Genomic DNA, 19,766 nt, shown 5'->3' on the forward strand with positions numbered 1-19,766 from the left:
AGGGTTAATGCTGCACTCACATGGAGTCAGGCGATCAGTTAAAAATCAGTAAGAAATCAGTTAAACAAAACGTGATTGACGTTACGTTGCAATAGTGATACCATATTGTTTTCAAAGAACGGAATGATATTTTATGTAATTTCTCTAGTAATGTACTCAGTAATTGTCCAGATCACCCGTGTTTTCTTCTTGTGTGAGGGAGTCAAGAAACATCTGGTGCACAGGATGGCAAAGAGTTCAATATTCTAACTCTGAACAGCAAAACTGTCTAACGATAAGTTTTGACGGCATTTTCCGCCAGCATCTCCAAATTTTACCCTCCCACTCTCGTTGGCTAAAATGATATCTTCTTTTCTGTCTACTGTTTCCCTGATTCTAGTGAACGCAGCATAAATGGAAGAGGCACGGGGTGAACTGGGACTGAGCCTCTTGTTTGTCATCTGCCAAAATCTAAAAATGTGGCTCATCTTATTTTATTCTCTCCTACAGTTTAATAACGACACAAATTCCCACACGTGCAAAACACATGTTGTTAAAGTCACACTCTTACACAGTGTGGTCACAGTTTTACAAACAGAGAGTGGGAGAGTTTGGACAGGGAGCCTCGTCCTGTAGAGACTATAAAAAGGAATATGGAAAATAAACAGGTACACTAATCTGAAAGCTGTTGTTGATTTGATTTGACAAGCAACAGTAACAGGAGCAGTTAAAGGGCCAATAGTGTTTATGAAAATGATCCATTATCCTGATTATTGCCTGTCAACATGCTGTCGTAGTCTTGCATCACTGCAGGAAACTTTTTGTCTACACTTAAGGGTTCATATTTCTGTGGTTACGCTGAGATCAGGAGAAAAGGAGTATGCCTTTATTAATTACAGAAACTGTGGTTTATTCATTTTGCAATATCAATTTAAAGCCGTTAAAAGGTGTGATGTTGGCATGATATTCCTCCACGCAGGTGCACTCAGAACAAACCAGACTTGTTTGGCTGCGTGCTGAGACATCAATGCTGATGTTTGCACTGTGGTGTCCAATGATAGTGTTTGTTTATCTTTTGGGCTACAAAGGTAGATGTGTCCTTGAGTTGATTATATGTTGACAGGAGGTGGGAAAAGAAGACGCTCAGCGGTTTATAATGATTGTTTGTGTTTTAATGTTGCATTACTGCTCTTTTTATTAGTTTGGCTCCATCTGCATTGTATATCTTCATATTGCGAAATAAAACGGACATAAATCAACACAAAAAATAACAAAATATGATGTCAGTCTGTGTGGACCCTGAGGCTACACCAGTTGGCACCCACTGCACAAAGCACTGTGGGCCGTAAAGTTTGTTACATTCCAAAAAACGCTCAACAAACAGGTTGACTTCCAACACTTTAACTGCTATCTGAGTCCCCAGAGAGTCACTCTGACCGCAGTAGCAGCAGTTCTGTCGAAGTATTGCTGAAACTTCCTCGTGCACTTCCCAATCTGACTCCCCAGTGAGCTGTAGCAGCGCAGATGGACACACACGAACACACACTCAAAGCTGCATGCATCCGAAAACGCTTAACTACAAGAAATAAAGACATGAACACGTTCAAAACACGCATGTGCATACATATTGAACATGTCTGTGTGAGGGGAGCGCTGGGTCACCTCACAGAAGCAATCCAATTAACCTCCCTCCTCCACACAGCAATAAGGAGCAAGCAGAACGGGACTGAAGGGTAACACCCCCCCTCCTCCTCGACCCTGTCTCCCAGGGGTGCGACGAAAGGAAAAATATCCTGTGAATTAGTGGAAACCTCAGTCAGTTTCATTGTTCAGTGGATGTCTCCTCTTATTTAAGGGAGAGGAGGTGAGGGGCTGTAGGTCGGCAGCAGCTGTAAATACAATCGCTTGCAGTGAGCGGGCCGAGAGGTTTACTGTGGGGTGATGAGAGAACCAGCGATCCTGAAAACCTCCGCTGTCCCTGAAGGATCATTAGTGTAACAGCCTGCGAAAAAGCAAAGTCATAACGGAGCTCCCACGTACAAATGTGCTTGTCAAATCTAGAGTGATTTATACCAGTGGAGTTTTCCACAGTTTCCTGCTGCGCTGTGTGGTGTTTTTATTTACTTTGGATTTAAAGTCTCCAGTTCAGCCATGTCTTTGCTTGTTATCTTGATTTTTAGGTTAAATTTCACTCTCTCTGCTTCGGCATCACATATTTTTGTAACTGCACATAATGTGTTTTGCATCTTGTCTTTTTTTTGTATAAGCTCATGCTATCTCTGTTTTCTAGACTTCACTCCTATGATTCACCACAGTGCAGATCACCACTAAACTGCATCACTAGGCTAATTTATACAATGTAAAATTCCATAGGCTTGTGCTAATACCGTTAGCATGTTATATTTATGCACAAGCTATTGCATAGGCTATGCATAGAGCTGACGCACAAGTATAAATTCTGCTTTACCTCCTCTCATGCAGGTGCAGAACCTTTGCGCTAGTTTGCCATTGGCTTTTGTCTTTGTGGTGTTGTCAAGTGCAACTTTTTGGCCAAGACACAGACGACATGAGACTACACAACAGTCGTCCTTTGTTGGCACACTGATAAATAAACACTTATTAATACCAGTAGTGTACAACCACAGTCTTGTCGTCTGACTGCCGATATGAAGCTCTACCGTTTGAAGCACCTTGACTGCTGACGGAGGGGAAAATATTCACTTTCATTCACTTCCTCCTCTCAGATACCCCCCAGCTGTGGGGGGCATGGGAAAGGAAAGAGGCTTCATGAGGCATTCAGGTGTCAGCTGGAGGGATTGAGCCCACTGGGGTGAGATAGGAAGAGGAGTCTGACACGAAACAAGCCAATGTGTGAATGCAGGCGACAGGTGTCTGGCTACGGGGATGCCTCTAGTTAAACCAAACCATCCGTGATGGTGCAGCTCGGCAGAGTGAGGCTGCTGCGATAAACTCCGCTCCCTGAGCTCTGAGAGTGAACTGTGAAAATTCAGAGATCACTTTTTTGCTGTTTCTTGTGTATGTGCAGACCCGATTGGCTTTGTGACCGTGCCAGCTTTTCACGACGGATCGTAAAAAAGATCTCTTTTATGTTTGTGGGAAAGCTGAGATTGGCTGAGACCAGGCTTTACTGGAGATCTGAGAGGCAGATATCAAGTCAACACTGGGTGTTGTTTTTTCATGCTCCAACTTAGACCCCTGAACCTCAACTGCTGCCTTTAAGCAGTCTTGGTTTCTCCTTCTCTCCATTCTGCTTCAGTGTGAAGATCTCATAGATTCTTGTCTGACTGCAGAACTGAATTCACCAACTGAACATCATTTGGCCGCTGTGATCGCACGGCCGTCATTTAGGTTCATGAACGCAGATCCACAGGGCATGAGAAGCTGGCTCATGTTACCCAGAGTGCCGTTCCGCTGGCGATGGAAACCTCTGGGATGTCAGTTTGTTAAGATCCTTGCCTGTCTTTCGAGGGGTTAAGACAATAAGACACTTATACTGTCCCTTCCCAGGCTGAGCCTCAACTCATCCCGTTTACTGGAAGGAATTTAACAGGCGACAGCTGGGGCCCTACGGGGCATGATCCCATCCTAAATCATTAGTAATGATAGCCTTATTTTATACAGGCTGCTCGCTTCAGGCTCTCGCTCTTTCTCTCTCTAGGAAGTCAGATTAGTGTTTGTCATTCCTCTCTCGTCTGTTATTCCAGTTTAAAATGAACAATAAACTATCGGGGCGAGGGTTCACTTCAACACGCTGTCTTTCAGTCGTCCTAGAGTCGTTTATTCTTCACCTCTCGACGGGACATGGATCACACAGATTTAAAAACAGATTTCAAAGTGTAGTCTGCCTGGAACTATTAGGCCTATGCTTTTCCACACAATGTCAGATGTTGATATCAAACGTGGCTGTTGAAAAAATAAGGTAAATGTATGTAAAAACCTCAGACTTCAACAGTTCTGAATTCGCTGTTTCTAACGTTTTTTTCTCTTTTGGCTACAAGATTACGTCAGTTCGTGACGGATTTCATTATATGGTTATTTGCAGATACATAACTGCAAAGATATGACGTAGTGTACGCTGCTACACAAAGCTACATGCTAACATCAGGGAAACATGTTTAGGTTGCGGACATGTTAAAGTCCAACCTGTCAAACCTTTTATTGGTGATTTTTGATGGGAGAACATGCCGCTATACACAGTCATTCCCTGCGTGCAAATACACTGCTACAAGTAGCTACATGCTAACATCAGGGAAACACTGAATGTTGGCTGCTGATGTGTTGATTTCTCCCTGACTTTGGATTAGATTCCTGCTGGGACATGTCCGGTTGCTAAGATTTTGGTTTAAAAGGTTTTATTTTTGATTTTTCATGGTAGAAAGGGCTGCTATACTCCATTACAGTCCTTTTTTTCAGCTGCAAGTACTGCTAACGTTAGGGAAACATGGAATCTTTGTTGCCGTTTTATATACTTCTATAATTTTTTAATTTCACCCCTCTTTTAGCTCATGTACCTGCTGGTGAATGTCCGGTTCTGTTTAAAAGCTCTACGTGGTCATTTTTGACGAGTGCCACTATTTTCTATTACAGTCATTTCCCTGCTGCAAGTACTGCTAACGTAGGCTATATGTCGTTACATGCTAACGTCACCTGTAATCTTGGTTGCTGATGTTGTGAATTAATACCTGATTTCGGATCAGATTCCTGCTGGAACATGTCTGGTTGTGATGAATTTGGTGTAAAAGCTTTTTCTCAGGATCACTGTTACAGTCATAAAGACACAGAAGACCTGGAGACACTGACCAATCAGAGCAGCTTTTTCAGTAGGGGTGCTAAAACGAGCGTTTCAGACCGAGGGTGAATACAAATGTTCCTGCACGGACAGTATGAGGAAAGTGTTTTTTGACCATTAAATCATGCAAACACGTTCCAGTAGAAACCCAAAATACAAGTATGAACCTGAAAACGAGTTTAATAGGTCCCCTTTAAAGACAGTCACAGCATGTGTCATGGACTTGAAAGTGAACTGAACCCTGTCTCCCCCAGTGTTAACCTGCAGGTGACACATAAAGAACATTTTAACACAATGAATGACCCCACGCATCTACGATTACAGCTGGAATTACACGCAGTAAACTCAGCTGGAAAATTTAAGCGCAGTTTAGAAAAAAACTGACACTGGAGACCATATATTTGGCCGTAATAGAAATATAGATTTTTGTAGTCTTTTAAAAGCCTTTGTTAATGATAGGCTATTATGACTGGTCACAAAAAATACTTGTTTCTGATTGGCTGGCGCCTGAAACACTGTTACAGTCTGTTAACTAGTTTTCTAAATCAGTGAGTTCAGTATATTAAACTGCAGGAAACTATGGTGACAATGCATCTGCCTTGTCTGCTTTGTCCTGTATTACTCACAGGCAAAACAGACCTCACAGTAAGTCAAACTATATGAAAACAAACTTGAAATACATAAAATAATTAAAAAATGTCTTTTTTTATTGGTATATTAGGACACTTTGTTGGATTTATCAATTACAGGGCATTGCATGTTTTACAAACTACTGGATACAAGCCACCCAGGCACTCCAAAAATGTTGAAAACATGGAAGGAAAAGCCTTTATTGTGGTGGCTAAATCATGTTTCGACCACTGCAGGTCTTTGTCATGGCTTTAAAGTCCTGTTGTTTCATGTTCCTGCTCTCCACAAGGTTTTGATCTACGTCTGATTAAATGGAGCAACCAGTCATCTCTCTCTTTGTCTAATGTAAACAACTATTTACAGCCTCGACATGCCCAGTTTGCTCAGCCGCTTTTGACCTTTCAACTGTTTTTTTAACCTTTATTCATCCACACAGAGTTCACCAAACAAACGGCTTTGCCTCATACAGATGCACACATTCACACCTGGAAACTTCCACGTGCAGCAACAGACATCTACTGTTGACCCTCAGAGCATTTTCACAGGAGCAGTTGGAAGATAAGTGCTCAAAGATGCTTTGATAGGAACTTTTTCAGGGAGCGAGGCAGCGGTGGATGCAAATCCAGATACGTGTCGGGGGACTCTGGGATTCGAAGCAGAAATTTTTGGATCATAAACCTGATTTCAGAGCGCTGGAGCTGCATCTGTTCACGCTGTTTGTGTGTAATGAGGCCCAAGCTCTCCAGAGAGCCATCAACTGCTGACCTGAACACAGGTCAATGACCAGGGAAAGGGAAACTGAAAGCTGAGACACTGCAGGGAGTGTGTGAGTGTGTGTGTGTGTGTATCTCTGTGTGTGAAAGAGACCGAGAGACGAACGAGGGAAAAGACAGAGATAAAGGGATATTGTGTCACAAAGATTTGAGATGCAAGTCTCGTTTCATAATTCCATAAGAGTCCATGTTCCGTATCAGCGAATGTGTGTGTTTACGGAGCGTATTATTATCTCCTGACTGAACCTGCAGCAGCGTGCGCCTCAGAATGACAGATAACATCATGACAAAGCACTGCTTGTCCTCAAACCCCCTCCCTCAGGCAAACATCACACAGAAAACAACACACCTCTGCTCTGTGAAAAGGGCTGTTTGTTTGTTATGACTCACAAAGTAATATGTCACCTTCACTCTCAAAGTAACTGACTCTTAACAAGCTTCTAATGATATAGAAGTTGTTTAATGTCCTCAAAGACTTTAACTTTATTAATAAATTTAACTGAAAATAATGGAAAGATTTTTGATTTTACCAAGTTTATAGAGAAAAAAAAAATCATGAGTTGTTTAAAAAAAAACATTGCAGTAGCTTCATCTGTTGCCAAAAATTGTTCTTGGTTCAGTTTAGCCAAAGTGAAACAGGACCTGATTTGAGGTTAAACCAGAACCAAGAGACGTGATCACATCACTCCAGTTTCAGCCTCTTTAAACTGGCTCCCAGTATGTTTTAGAACAGATTTTACTGATTACTTTTAAGGCTCTTCGTGGTCTCTCTGCCAGCTAGATCTCTGACCTCCTAGTAGCTTCTAGTAACGTACGCACCAGGACGCACTTCGAGGTCCTCCTGTTCCAGAGGCTGAAAACTAAAGGGGACAGGGTGTTTGCTGTCAGGACCTCGAGGCTCTGGGACAATCTGCCCGAGTTAATCAGGTTGGCCGAGTTAGTGATCTCCTTGAAGTCCCTTCTTAAAACAGACTTTTATCAGAAAGCGTTTCCTGATTTTATTTGAGTTAAATTTAGCCTGCCTTTATTTCCTCAGTTTTTATACACTAAAGTGTTTTTATCAGTTTTTTCCTAAGTTGTTCTTTTCATGTCTTCTCTGTTTAAATTACTGACATGTACACACACTTTGCAGCTCCGTTTTAAGAAGCGTGTTATAAATAAAGATCATTATTATTATTATTGATAGAGGTTACATTACATGGAGAATTTTGTGCAGATCCGGCAATAAACTAGAATTACTGCTTTGCAGTTGTATGCCTTTGTGATCCACTCAAGTTGTACGACAGCTTACATAAATGTTTGTGAAAACATGGATGCGTCAAACACATTAATCCATTATCTGACCAAATGTCTCCCCTTCTGTTCCTGAGATATGACCTTGAATAATGGACAGAAAAGTGTTTTTGCCGAACATGATGATGTCACAGTGAAGGTGACCTTTCTAGATATAAAATGTCATGACCTCATTATTTTATCCTGTTAGACATTTGTGTGAAATTTTGTCAAAATAAGTGTCTGATAAGTGACTCTTGATTTACTTGATTTATTGGCCAAAAACACGTTTCAGGAGGTCTGGACCTCCCGAAACGTGTTTTTGGCCAATCAGTCTGTTCTTCCAAGTGAACGTTTGTGTCAAATTTAAGAAAAATTCCCTAAAGGCCTTCTTGAGATATCACATTCACATGAGTGAGACAGATGCAAAGTCATATTGACCTTGACCTTTGAACAACAAAATCTAATCAATTCACAGTTAAGTCAAAGTGAATGTTTGTCATTGTGTAAAGTTTTGTAACATAATTAACGAATATGAATTGCTGAGTTGAGGCCATAAAATTTGTGAGGTCACAGTGACCACAAAATCTCATCAATCAACGTTAAAGTGGGCGTTTGTGCCAAATTTTAAGAAATTCTTAAAATATCACATTCATGAGAATGAGATGGAAGCAAGGTCACAGTGAACTTGACATTGCACTATAAAAATGTAATCAGTTCATCCATGACCTTAAAGTGGACGTTTGTGCCAAATTTGAGATACATTCCTTCAAGGTGTTCTTGAGATATTCATGAGAATGAGACAGATGATCTATAACCACCAAGAAAAAGGTTGTCTGTTTGTTTGAATCACTGTGAAATATTTCACCTTCACTCTTAAAGTATGAAAGAAGATTCTAACAAGACACAAATTGTTAAAAGTCCTCAATAAATTTCATTCTCCTTAAAATGACTGATAGAGTTTTGAAATTTTTACCACATTCACAGAAATAAATCTTGAGTCGCTTCAGAAAAGTTGCAGCAACTCTGCCTGTTGCCATTAATTTTCTTGTCTGGGTTTAGCTAATGTGAGGCAGAACTTGATAAGAACTTAAATGACTTAACGTGGAGAATTCTGAGCAGTTCCATAAAAAAGTCGCTCCACTTCTCTCCTTTCTGTCAAAGGACGTGGTATCATTTCAGCAGAAACTGCAATGAAACCCAAGCTGTGAGACTGTTACCCAAGCGAGCGCGCTATAAGAGCAGATCAGAGGGTCAGTAAGTTCACACAGAGAGAAGCCATGGTGGGTACTTTCTGTGGTCAGTTTTATTATTTCAGACAGCGCTGACTCTTTTCTGGCTGAAAACTTTTGTAGAGCTGCACAACAGGGGGCAAAGGAATATTGTTTTTTTCCCTGAGTGTTGTGTCCGTGTTATAAAGTGTCGGTCTGCATCTCCCCATGATGTTTTATATTCTCGTGTAAAAGATGTTCCACAAAACAGAGACTGAGGGGAAGCACAGCAAACACTCCATCTTATCAGGTGATCTCGGCCTATCATCGAGTCATAAAAACCCTAAGCTCTGTGTTTTAATAGTGTGAGACACAAGCCTTTGTAGATAGAGGGCAAGCTAAAAGCATGCACAGAGATGTTAGACATCGCATTTGTGTACAGTAATAATTCTCTGTAGTAGTCCTGGGACTAGACTATTATTTCACTGCTGTGTTTTTTCTTATGTTTCTATTCCTTTTATGTATTTTCTCTATCATATATCCATATCCAGAAGTTGAAATGAATTTATACCACTTTGTTTGACTGCGGGTCCTCACTTTTTCGATGAGACAATAATTTAGCTTAGTGTTCTTCCACACCCTGTGTCAAAAAACCTCTTTTGTTGAAGACCATGTGACGTCCCTATGGTCTTTCGATGAACAGTCATTATTGGAGATCATTAGAAATGTCTGTATAGGTGAACCTATTCAGCCAATTCAGTCATTGTGCATCCCTGCCTCAATCCATCTATGATCCTGTGACATCATTTATAGGCTGTAGGGGTCATTCGTCCAGGTCTTAACGTCAAGGATCTGCCAGAGCACTGATGAGACCTTGAAATGTCTTTATAACTAAAACCAAGCAGTGGTACCTTTGACCTGTGCCCTGGGTGACATTTTTTATGCATTAAACACCATTTTAAGACCCTTATAATTAAACAGCATCAATTGCAGACATTTTAATGACCTGCAGACAGCGTGCTGAAAGCCTGCTGAGTGTCAGGGTCGGATGATTTAAAACATCCCCGGGCAGTTGCTGTAAAGGCCAGCCAGTCTGAGGGAGCGATGACGTGCTCCGAGCATGCAATATCATTTTCCCACAATAAGTAGAATAAAGTCTGACGGAGGTGAGGAGAGCCAGAGCATCCTAAAGGCCTCGCTGTGCTACTGTGTGTGAGTCAGAGGTGACAGCTGGATCCTACAGATCAGACTGTGGATTTTCCATTTCCTTTCTTCTCCTGTTTGTCTGACACTTTAGCTCTTTTCCATTGTCGAGACCTCTTTCTATTTCTTCTAGATGGTTTTTGGGGGCGTTAGTATGTATAATGACAATACCATGCATGTGACAGCGAGCTATTTGAAACCTTTATTTTCCCATTTTGCCTGCTGTTTATCACGCGATATTTCTAATGGATCTTTTTCAACTGTGCAGATCCAGGATGTGGAAGCCACAGGAAATACACTCAGGAACTAAATCATTGATTTGTGTGTGTGTGTGTGTGTGTGTGTGTGTGTGTGTTTCCACTGCATCTCAAGAACTACAGAGATTAAAACAATGGTTTTATTTAAGATGCCAATGGATGGTGGAGATGTAAAGAGATGCAAAAGGAAGTTTGAGAGGCCAGAAAGGAAACTGTTGGAAAGTACCAATGATCTCCTGAGTTTTTTGTATGACTCTTTTACCAAAAAAATAGTAAATCTAATTAAGTTTTATTCTTATTTCTCTCCCTACAAGGTTTCAATGTTCATAGCATCAAAAGAAATTCCCCTCCCAAGTGCTAATATTGATACTGGTAACAAGCTGATGAGGTTTGTGGTTGACCCATCAGCCTTGCACAGAACTGTGAGGTCTTCCCTGTTTGCAGTCTACAAACTATCACCTCAGGAGCAGGGACTTTTTGGAGACCTGCACTGGGTTCTTGCAGTCATAATGCATGGACAGCACCTTAAAGGAATACTTCACCCCGCAAATGATCATTTGTTTATTATTAACTCTCCCTGTGTCATGTTGAATTTGTGAGGAGAACTTCTCCCCTGTGAACGAAGAATCCAAAAATGCCAAAAGTCTTGATGACTTTAAATCATAGGGGTCCATGTATAACAACAGCAAAACTGTATTTAATCATCTCTTCAGTAAGTCCCACACAACTTGTGCAGTATCATCCAAGTCTCAGTTAACCAGTCGTATCCTTAGTACTTCTGTAACAGACTTTCTTTCTTTCTTTTTTGAAGGGGAACTGAACAAAGTGAATTTTTCTGTGCTCTCTTCAAAGCCAGACTCCATTCAGAAATTAGGTAATTTTACCTCCCTGAAAATGGAAGCTGCTGGTCCACCACTGCCTCAATCAGTTAGTGTGTTTGTGTTGTGTGACTTCAAACTAACCCTTTAAAACGCCAAAGTTACACAATTACACAACAAATTAACTGATCGAGGCAACGATAGCCCAGCACCTTCTGTGTTCAGCGATGTCAAACTACAGTTTTTGTGAATGGAGTCTGGCTTTCAAGACAGCACAAATAAGTTTCACTTTAGTTCAGCTCCCCGTTGGAAAAGGGCTGTTTGGGAAGTACTAAGCATACGACTGGATAACTGAGACTTGGATTACACTTCATGAGTTGTGTGAGAGCTTATAAACAGATGTTTTGATATAGTTTTGCTGCTGTTAAACGTGGACCCGTGACTCCAATTCAACAAGAATTATCTACATTCGATTTTCGTTCATCGCAGAGGCATGCGATATGACAACATTTTCTTCACGAACTCAGCGTAACATGGAGTGGGTAAGTGATACACAAATGGTCATTTGTGGTGTGAAGTATTCCTTTAAAATATTCTGGAGTTCAAGTTAAAGTTCTGTTGCTGGGAAATATTGCTCAGAGAGGAAGTTTTTATTGCTTCATCAAGGCTTAAACTTGTGCAAACTTTGTAATCTAAATGACAAATATCTCATTTGGAGATAAGAAACCCTTCTTGTACTCACCACATGGAAGACTTGAGCATCCTGACCGGTGGTGAGGACCATCTGGGGCTGGAGGCCGGACTGGAGGAAGAAGCCATGAGCCGACACTGTGCAGCCTCCACTACAGTGAGGAAGGGGGTGATGAGAACGGATGTTAGCGTTAGCATCAGACAGAGACACAGTAGATCCCCACTGGGACGGGACCTGCTGTTAGCGTTAGCAGTTTAGAGCCACTCGTCACCTCCTACTCATTTCCTCCTGCTGTAAAACTGAAGCATTAATCTGTCTTGCCTCATCCACAGACATTCTCAGTCACAGTCGTCCTCACTTTCCCTCTCTCAGATCTCCTTTTAGGTGAGGAAACACGCAAGAGCTCAGATTTGGAGGAAATTTATCAAGTTGACATTAAAAAATACTGATATCTAAACCATTTCTGAAAATTGAAACCTACAAGTAGTTCAGTGCGGCCAAAACACAGACATGGAGAATAGGATAAGACTGAAACCCCCATTCAGAATGACTGTAACTGACCTGACGAAGGAGCGAGACGGCTGGATGCTGTTGATGATGGGGTCTTGGTTGTAGGTGAACAGCGCAGGCGTGTGGCGCTCCACCGAGTCAATCGTCAGCTTCACGGGTTGCTTGGAGAGAACAGCGTTTGGCGGCGTCTTACAGGTCAGCATGGCGGACGACAAGCTGATGGTGTATGTCGGGGTGAGGGGAGTGAGCAAACACACAGGATATATTGTTGTGTTAGTTTGTACAGTGGGAGCCATTGTCTCATACTCATGCATTTCTAATTGAGCAGGAGAGGAGACAGAATGAGGCAAAGAGCGGGAAAAGAAAGAAAGACCTTTGACCTATAGCCAGTCCTACGTTTCATAGGTTAGATTTTCTCAGTAAAATTTCAGTAATGTCAAGACACATTTGAGTATGTGGAACAAACACAATCCCTGTACAGTGCCTGTGTACACTACAATCTACACAAAAGAAAAAAGCAGAGAAAATGACAGACAAACTTGATTACAAAGAGCTTTGAGAAAAAGAAACAAGAGAAAGAAGAGAAATGATAAAAACAAGACTGTGAACCAACCTCTGGATCTTACAGGCTGCTTTCCCTATCGTCACCTCTCGCTTGTTCCCAGTGTCCAGGAAGGCTCCTCTGATGGTCAGCATGGTGTTTCCAGACTTCGGCCCAAATGTCGGGAAGATTTCATGGATCTCAGGGTCCTAGACGCAGAGACCATCAGACAGTTTAGATATTCCTCTGTGTTGAAATTGGCAACAAATACACTGAGCGGCATCGCTACCACATATCCTCATACAACTGTTTGGATGATAAAAAATTAAGGGAACACTTAATGGTCACAGTGTAAGACTAATCAATTTCAGCTGCTTTGGTGCAAATCAAAGTGACAACAGGTGCAATGGAGAGGCAAAAGCAAGACAACCCCCAAAAAGGGAATGGTTTTACATGTGGTGTCCACAGACAGTTGCTCTCTCCTTATCCTTCCTGACTGATTCTTCTCTAGTTTGGTCTTCTGCTAGTGTCCTTGTCACTACCGGTAGCATGAGGTCGTACCTGCAGCCCAATCAGGTTGCACAGATAGTCCAGCTCCCTCAGGACAGTCTCAAGGCCATGGGGGAGATACCAGAAGACTGGCCGTTACACTGGGAGCGCCAGCATGTTTCTGACCACACTGTCAGAAACAGACTCCATGAGGGCAGCATGAGGGCCCCACGTCCTCTAGTGGGACCTGTGCTCACAGCCCAGCACCGTGCAGCTCCATCATTCACCAGAGAACACCAGAACTGGCAGGTCCACCACTGGCGCCCCGTTGTCTTCACAGATGAGAGCAGGTTCACACTGAGCACATGTGACAGGCGTGAAAGAGTCTGGAGACGCAGTGGTGAACGTTACGCTGCCTGTAACATCATCCAGCATGACCGGTTTGGTGGTGGGTCAGTGATGGTCTGGGGAGGCAGATCCTTGGGGGGTTGCACAGACCTCCATGTCATAGCCAACGGAACCCTGACTGCTGTTAGTGATTGTCAGACCTTACGCTGGTGGGCCCTGGGTTCCTCCTGGTGCAGGACCCGGCCTCATGTGTCCAGAGTGTCTGCACTTCCTGGATGATGAAGGCACTGATGCCATTGACTGGCCCTCTCGTCCTCCTGACCTAAATCCAACTGAGCACCTATGGGACGTTATGTATCTGACACCACCAAGTACCACCACAGACTGTCCAGGAGCTCACTGATGCCCTGGCGCCACACGCCAGGTCTGGGAGGAGATCCCCCAGGACACCATCCGCAGACTCATCAGGAGCCCAGACGTTGTCAGGAGGTCATACAGGCAGGAGGGGGCCGTACACACTACTGAGTCACATGATTAGTTGGATCAATCTGTGATTTCAATGTTTTACTGAGATTTTTGGTGTGATTTTGAATCCAGTCCTCAGTTGTGGCATCATTACATCATTTTGTTCTTGACAAATTATACAATGTACATCAGTAAAGATTTTCAACTTGAACAATTCGTTCATCAAGATCTGATGTGTGATTTAAGCGCTCCCTTAACTTTTTGAGCAGTAGGTTTTGTTTGTTTCTTTGTCAGACCGTTTCAGAATGCACAGATTTTTCACAAAGTGCAACCAGAAAGAAGGAAAAACACTGTTCTTACCACAAAGGAGAAGCCCTCCATCTTGGATACCTTGTGGCCACTGGTGACCTTCACTGTGTGTCCCGACGGGGTGAAGTTCCCACTGAACACTGGGGAACACTGCATCTCAGTCCACCTAAACACAACCCCCCCCCAGACAACACACACAGGCATTATACCCTGCCGCAATCATCCAGCATTTATCCTAATTCAATGATCATCTTCTGCCCTGCAGTAATGCACAAAGAGGCGATCTTCATCTTGGACTGGGTGGGCGGTGTTTTTATTTTTTTCCCCCCCTCGGTTTGTAATGAGGTTGTTCGTAGCAAAAGGGGCTTTTGAATGGGACAGGGCTCCAGTGGATTTGGGAGGGTGGAAAGTCTGGATGCAGCGATTTTTCCCAGCAATTTTTCAGTTAGGGGAGTCATGTGTTGAATGCGGCGGGCTGCGGGACAGAGGGGGGGCCTTCTTAACATTCTTCCTTCAACACAATAACCCCTATTAAACTCCCGCTCTGCCCCTATAGGACGCCAGTGTACGGGTCCCTTTATCTCGTAAACACCCACCGCTTAGTGCACACTCTGTTTCTCTCTGCTTCTCAAAGGTGCTTTTCAGATACTGTGCAGAAGAAAATGCTCATTTCAGAATACACATATAATGCCAGTATAACGTGCACACCGACATACAAAAACTAGAACATTAATTACTTCACACAAAGCACTCATAGACACAGGATGGATTCAGTAGGACTGTGTATAGGCAAGAATCTGGTGATAAAATCTGTATCACGATACACACGTAATGATTCAAGATATTGTGATAAATTATGATACTGTAACAGGGTGTCTGCACTTATTAGACAATTAAATTTAATGCTTTTTAAAACCCTTCCAAGATGATTTTCAACCAAAAAACCTTAACACTAGGTTTAAAGATTTGTAACATCAAAAATGTGGACTTTCACATTGAAGAGCTTCAACAATTTGACAAAAAGAAGTTAGAAAATTAGTAAATTAAACAAGATAAAAAGTTTGTGACAATTAAAACCTTTAATGATTTTTAAGGCCTTATATTTAAAAAATTGAAGACATTTTAAGACATTTTAAAGACCTGCATATGCCCTGTGTGAGCAAGGGGAAAATAATTTTATGAAAACTTGCATTGTATAAAAAACACATGAAAATATTGAAGAATTTGAGTAAAAAAAAAAGTGAACTGTTCTATGAAACTAGAACAGTGGGTTCTGAATATGTATTTATTACAGTCCCCATAACATCCAGTATCATAACACAATTTTTTGTGCAGTCGGAGCAAAGCAATTTAACATGTGCCTGTATTAGTAAAAAGAATAATATCAAAAAAAAATATGGAGCCACAAAACATATTTGAGCCCTAAAATGAAGGTAACACAGCCCATTGAGGTTTAATTATCCTATCAACATTACTAATATGTCTAATTGAGCATTCATTAACATGTATGTACAAGGTGGCTACTCTATAGAGTGCTATTTGGGATTGTTTGTCAACTTTGCAGCGGTGGTGGATAAAGCAAACAAATTTGTCCAAACACTTCTATAATTTATTCTCTCGTTCTCTATTTTGCTCCAAGACTTTTCCACTTTTTGGAAACCAACCACCACTGACTTACATCCAGGGGGCCGGTGTTCGCTTACCATATAATCATAAAGCCAAATGGTGTTCTTTTTTCCTAAACCCAACCACGTGCGTGTGTTGGCTGAAGTCAGGACCAAACGTCGATATGTGACAAGGTCGGAGTGAGAACGTGTTGCCCTATTAAGCAAGACGTGGAAGCAAAAACAAACACACACCTGTTGATGCTGTCGAGTCTGGAAAGTTTGCAGGGAGCTCCCGCCACCTCCACTGTTACCAGGGACGCCTTGAAGCTCTCCGTCTTGTCAAAGCCGAAGTTGCGCCCACACATCGTCACCACTGTAGAGCCTCGAATTGGTCCAGAGGTTGGGAAAACCTATTGAACGCACAAGTTACATTTTAAACATTTAATCATCAGTCTGAGATCATGATAAAATGCCCCTCCATACCATGGTATAATCCCTGTCATCGACTAAGACCACAATCACCATGACTGGTCTCTGTCCCACATTTGTGAAGCAGAACTACCTTTGAACCTGTTTGATCTGAAACTACAGAGGTCTTAGTCTAATTTGTGCTGTAAATCAGATTCAGATTTCTTTACTGTCATTGTACAAACATACAACAGAATTCAGGTGCACTCATGAACCAACTCGTATATAAAAATAAGTAATAAATAGTAATAAATCAGTTTATCTTTTGCCATAATATTATTGTAAGGCAGCAATATTTGTACAGTTCCTGAGTCCAAGACCAATTTCCCTACAAGGACACTAAAGTATATCGTATCGTATCAAATCTTTGTGCTGCAAAGCATCCTACATTTACAAACAGGATTCCCACACCTTCTTAAACCTCAAGTTTAAGGACTTTTCAAAGACTTCCCAGGCCTAATTCCCTCAAATTCAAGGACCCAACATGGCTTAAGACACGGATCAAGGTTAGTTATTGTTAAAAAAATTAAAATGAGAATTGGCAAGCTTCTCAGCTGTGCTATGTTACAGTAATGGCAGACAATGGCAGTCAAAAGAACTTCAATTTCTGTTCTTGCACAAAATATATCATATATATATATATACAGTACAGGCCAAAAGTTTGGACACACCTTCTCATTCAATGCGTTTTCTTTATTTTCATGACTATTTACATTGTAGATTCTCACTGAAGGCATCAAAACTATGAATGAACACATGTGGAGTTATGTACTTAACAAAAAAAGGTGAAATAACTGAAAACATGTTTTATATTCTAGTTTCTTCAAAATAGCCACCCTTTGCTCTGATTACTGCTTTGCACACTCTTGGCATTCTCTCCATGAGCTTCAAGAGGTAGTCACCTGAAATGGTTTTCCAACAGTCTTGAAGGAGTTCCCAGAGGTGTTTAGCACTTGTTGGCCCCTTTGCCTTCACTCTGCGGTCCAGCTCACCCCAAACCATCTCGATTGGGTTCAGGTCCGGTGACTGTGGAGGCCAGGTCATCTGCCGCAGCACTCCATCACTCTCCTTCTTGGTCAAATAGCCCTTACACAGCCTGGAGGTGTGTTTGGGGTCATTGTCCTGTTGAAAAATAAATGATCGTCCAACTAAACGCAAACCGGATGGGATGGCATGTCGCTGCAGGATGCTGTGGTAGCCATGCTGGTTCAGTGTGCCTTCAATTTTGAATAAATCCCCAACAGTGTCACCAGCAAAACACCCCCACACCATCACACCTCCTCCTCCATGCTTCACAGTGGGAACCAGGCATGTGGAATCCATCCGTTCACCTTTTCTGCGTCTCACAAAGACACGGCGGTTGGAACCAAAGATCTCAAATTTGGACTCATCAGACCAAAGCACAGATTTCCACTGGTCTAATGTCCTTTCCTTGTGTTTCTTGGTCCAAACAAATCTCTTCTGCTTGTTGCCTCTCCTTAGCAGTGGTTTCCTAGCAGCTATTTGACCATGAAGGCCTGATTGGCGCAGTCTCCTCTTAACAGTTGTTCTAGAGATGGGTCTGCTGCTAGAACTCTGTGTGGCATTCATCTGGTCTCTGATCTGAGCTGCTGTTAACTTGCGATTTCTGAGGCTGGTGACTCGGATGAACTTATCCTCAGAAGTAGAGGTGACTCTTGGTCTTCCTTTCCTGGGTCGGTCCTCATGTGTGCCAGTTTCGTTGTAGCGCTTGATGGTTTTTGCGACTCCACTTGGGGACACATTTAAAGTTTTTGCAATTTTCTGGATTGACTGACCTTCATTTCTTAAAGTAATGATGGCCACTCGTTTTTCTTTAGTTAGCTGATTGGTTCTTGCCATAATATGAATTTTAACAGTTGTCCAATAGGGCTGTCGGCTGTGTATTAACCTGACTTCTGCACAACACAACTGATGGTCCCAACCCCATTGATAAAGCAAGAAATTCCACTAATTAACCCTGATAAGGCACACCTGTGAAGTGGAAACCATTTCAGGTGACTACCTCTTGAAGCTCATGGAGAGAATGCCAAGAGTGTGCAAAGCAGTAATCAGAGCAAAGGGTGGCTATTTTGAAGAAACTAGAATATAAAACATGTTTTCAGTTATTTCACCTTTTTTTGTTAAGTACATAACTCCACATGTGTTCATTCATAGTTTTGATGCCTTCAGTGAGAATCTACAATGTAAATAGTCATGAAAATAAAGAAAACGCATTGAATGAGAAGGTGTGTCCAAACTTTTGGCCTGTACTGTATATATATATGTTCATGTATGTACTTTCAAAGACCTTTGTTAGTTTACATCTATTAAAAAAACTTTCAAGGGGTAATTTTGTTTCTCCTCAAATTCACAAGGATTGAAATGACCCTTGGGACCCCTGTACCATATTATATCCCATTATTCTAATGGCAAATGACAGTGCAGAGCCTGATGGAATTTCTGCCCATGAAAGGTCAATTATTTCCTTTGATTGAAGCGACGGCTGATATAATCAATATATTTGATCAACCAGCTTTTGGGTAGAGTAGGATTTTGTTTCTGAAAGGCATTTGTTTTTAGTAATGATGCTCTGAGACCTAAAGAGTAAAACAGTATTGTGGAGTTATTTCTTAAATCTACTTGAATTTATCTACTTTATTTCAGCATTTAATTAATTTACTTGTTAGATAACAACACTACAAGTAAGTGATACAGATCAGAGTACATTAGACTAAAGAATGTACATCATGACACTTGAAAGATTACATCTAGTAGGTTACGTGTAATATAAGAAACCTCCATGCAACCTCTCTTCATCTTTTTTCAAAATGCAGCCTGTTAAAACAGTCCCAGAGGAGGAGGAGGTGTTTTTATAGGTTCTCATTCCATTAACCCATTTTGTTGCATTTAGGGCAGTGAAGGTAGCTCTTTTTTATATGGAGACAGTCTGACAGCACGGGGTGCAGCATTAAAGTCAGAAACAATGAACACCACCCACATTGAGCTCAGTAAAGTCTCTCAGTGTCACAGCAGTGTCTCACAGGACAGTGCTGCTGTAAAAGGTCTGGTATTTCAGGAAGGACTGTGACCTTCACAAACGCCTCACTGTAGAGACAAACACAGTGCAAATATACTATTAAGACTTCAACAGACAGGTTGGATGAGCTGTTTTTGGAAGAAGAGGAGTGAAAGAGAGTCTGAACAAAGTCTGTACCTGGCACGATGTGACCACATGATAGGTGTCCCGGCAAACTGAGTCAGCAGGAAGCTGCAGCGTTACTCAAGTTTACTTTTAGGCTCAGGTTATTGACACAGTGTTGAAACAGCACAGAGCGGAACTATGGAGAGCTGATAAGTTTAAACACGTAGGAAATTCTAAAATTCT

General features: G+C 41.8%; 1 protein-coding gene across 1 annotated transcript in view; it reads right to left on the bottom strand.

The window, feature by feature from the left end:
* met (MET proto-oncogene, receptor tyrosine kinase) overlaps positions 1-19,766 on the bottom strand; it is a 105,721-nt gene that overhangs the window by 37,512 nt on the left and 48,443 nt on the right. The window contains exons 6-10 of the mRNA XM_033635475.2: positions 16,166-16,323; positions 14,358-14,472; positions 12,768-12,904; positions 12,206-12,370; positions 11,696-11,795 (exon numbers count right to left, since the gene is read on the bottom strand). Of these exons, the coding sequence (XP_033491366.2) occupies positions 11,696-11,795; positions 12,206-12,370; positions 12,768-12,904; positions 14,358-14,472; positions 16,166-16,323 (675 nt within the window). The remainder of the gene's footprint in view (positions 1-11,695; positions 11,796-12,205; positions 12,371-12,767; positions 12,905-14,357; positions 14,473-16,165; positions 16,324-19,766) is intronic.

Source organism: Epinephelus lanceolatus, chromosome 5 (assembly GCF_041903045.1).
Source record: "Epinephelus lanceolatus isolate andai-2023 chromosome 5, ASM4190304v1, whole genome shotgun sequence".
Taxonomy (NCBI): domain Eukaryota; kingdom Metazoa; phylum Chordata; class Actinopteri; order Perciformes; family Serranidae; genus Epinephelus; species Epinephelus lanceolatus.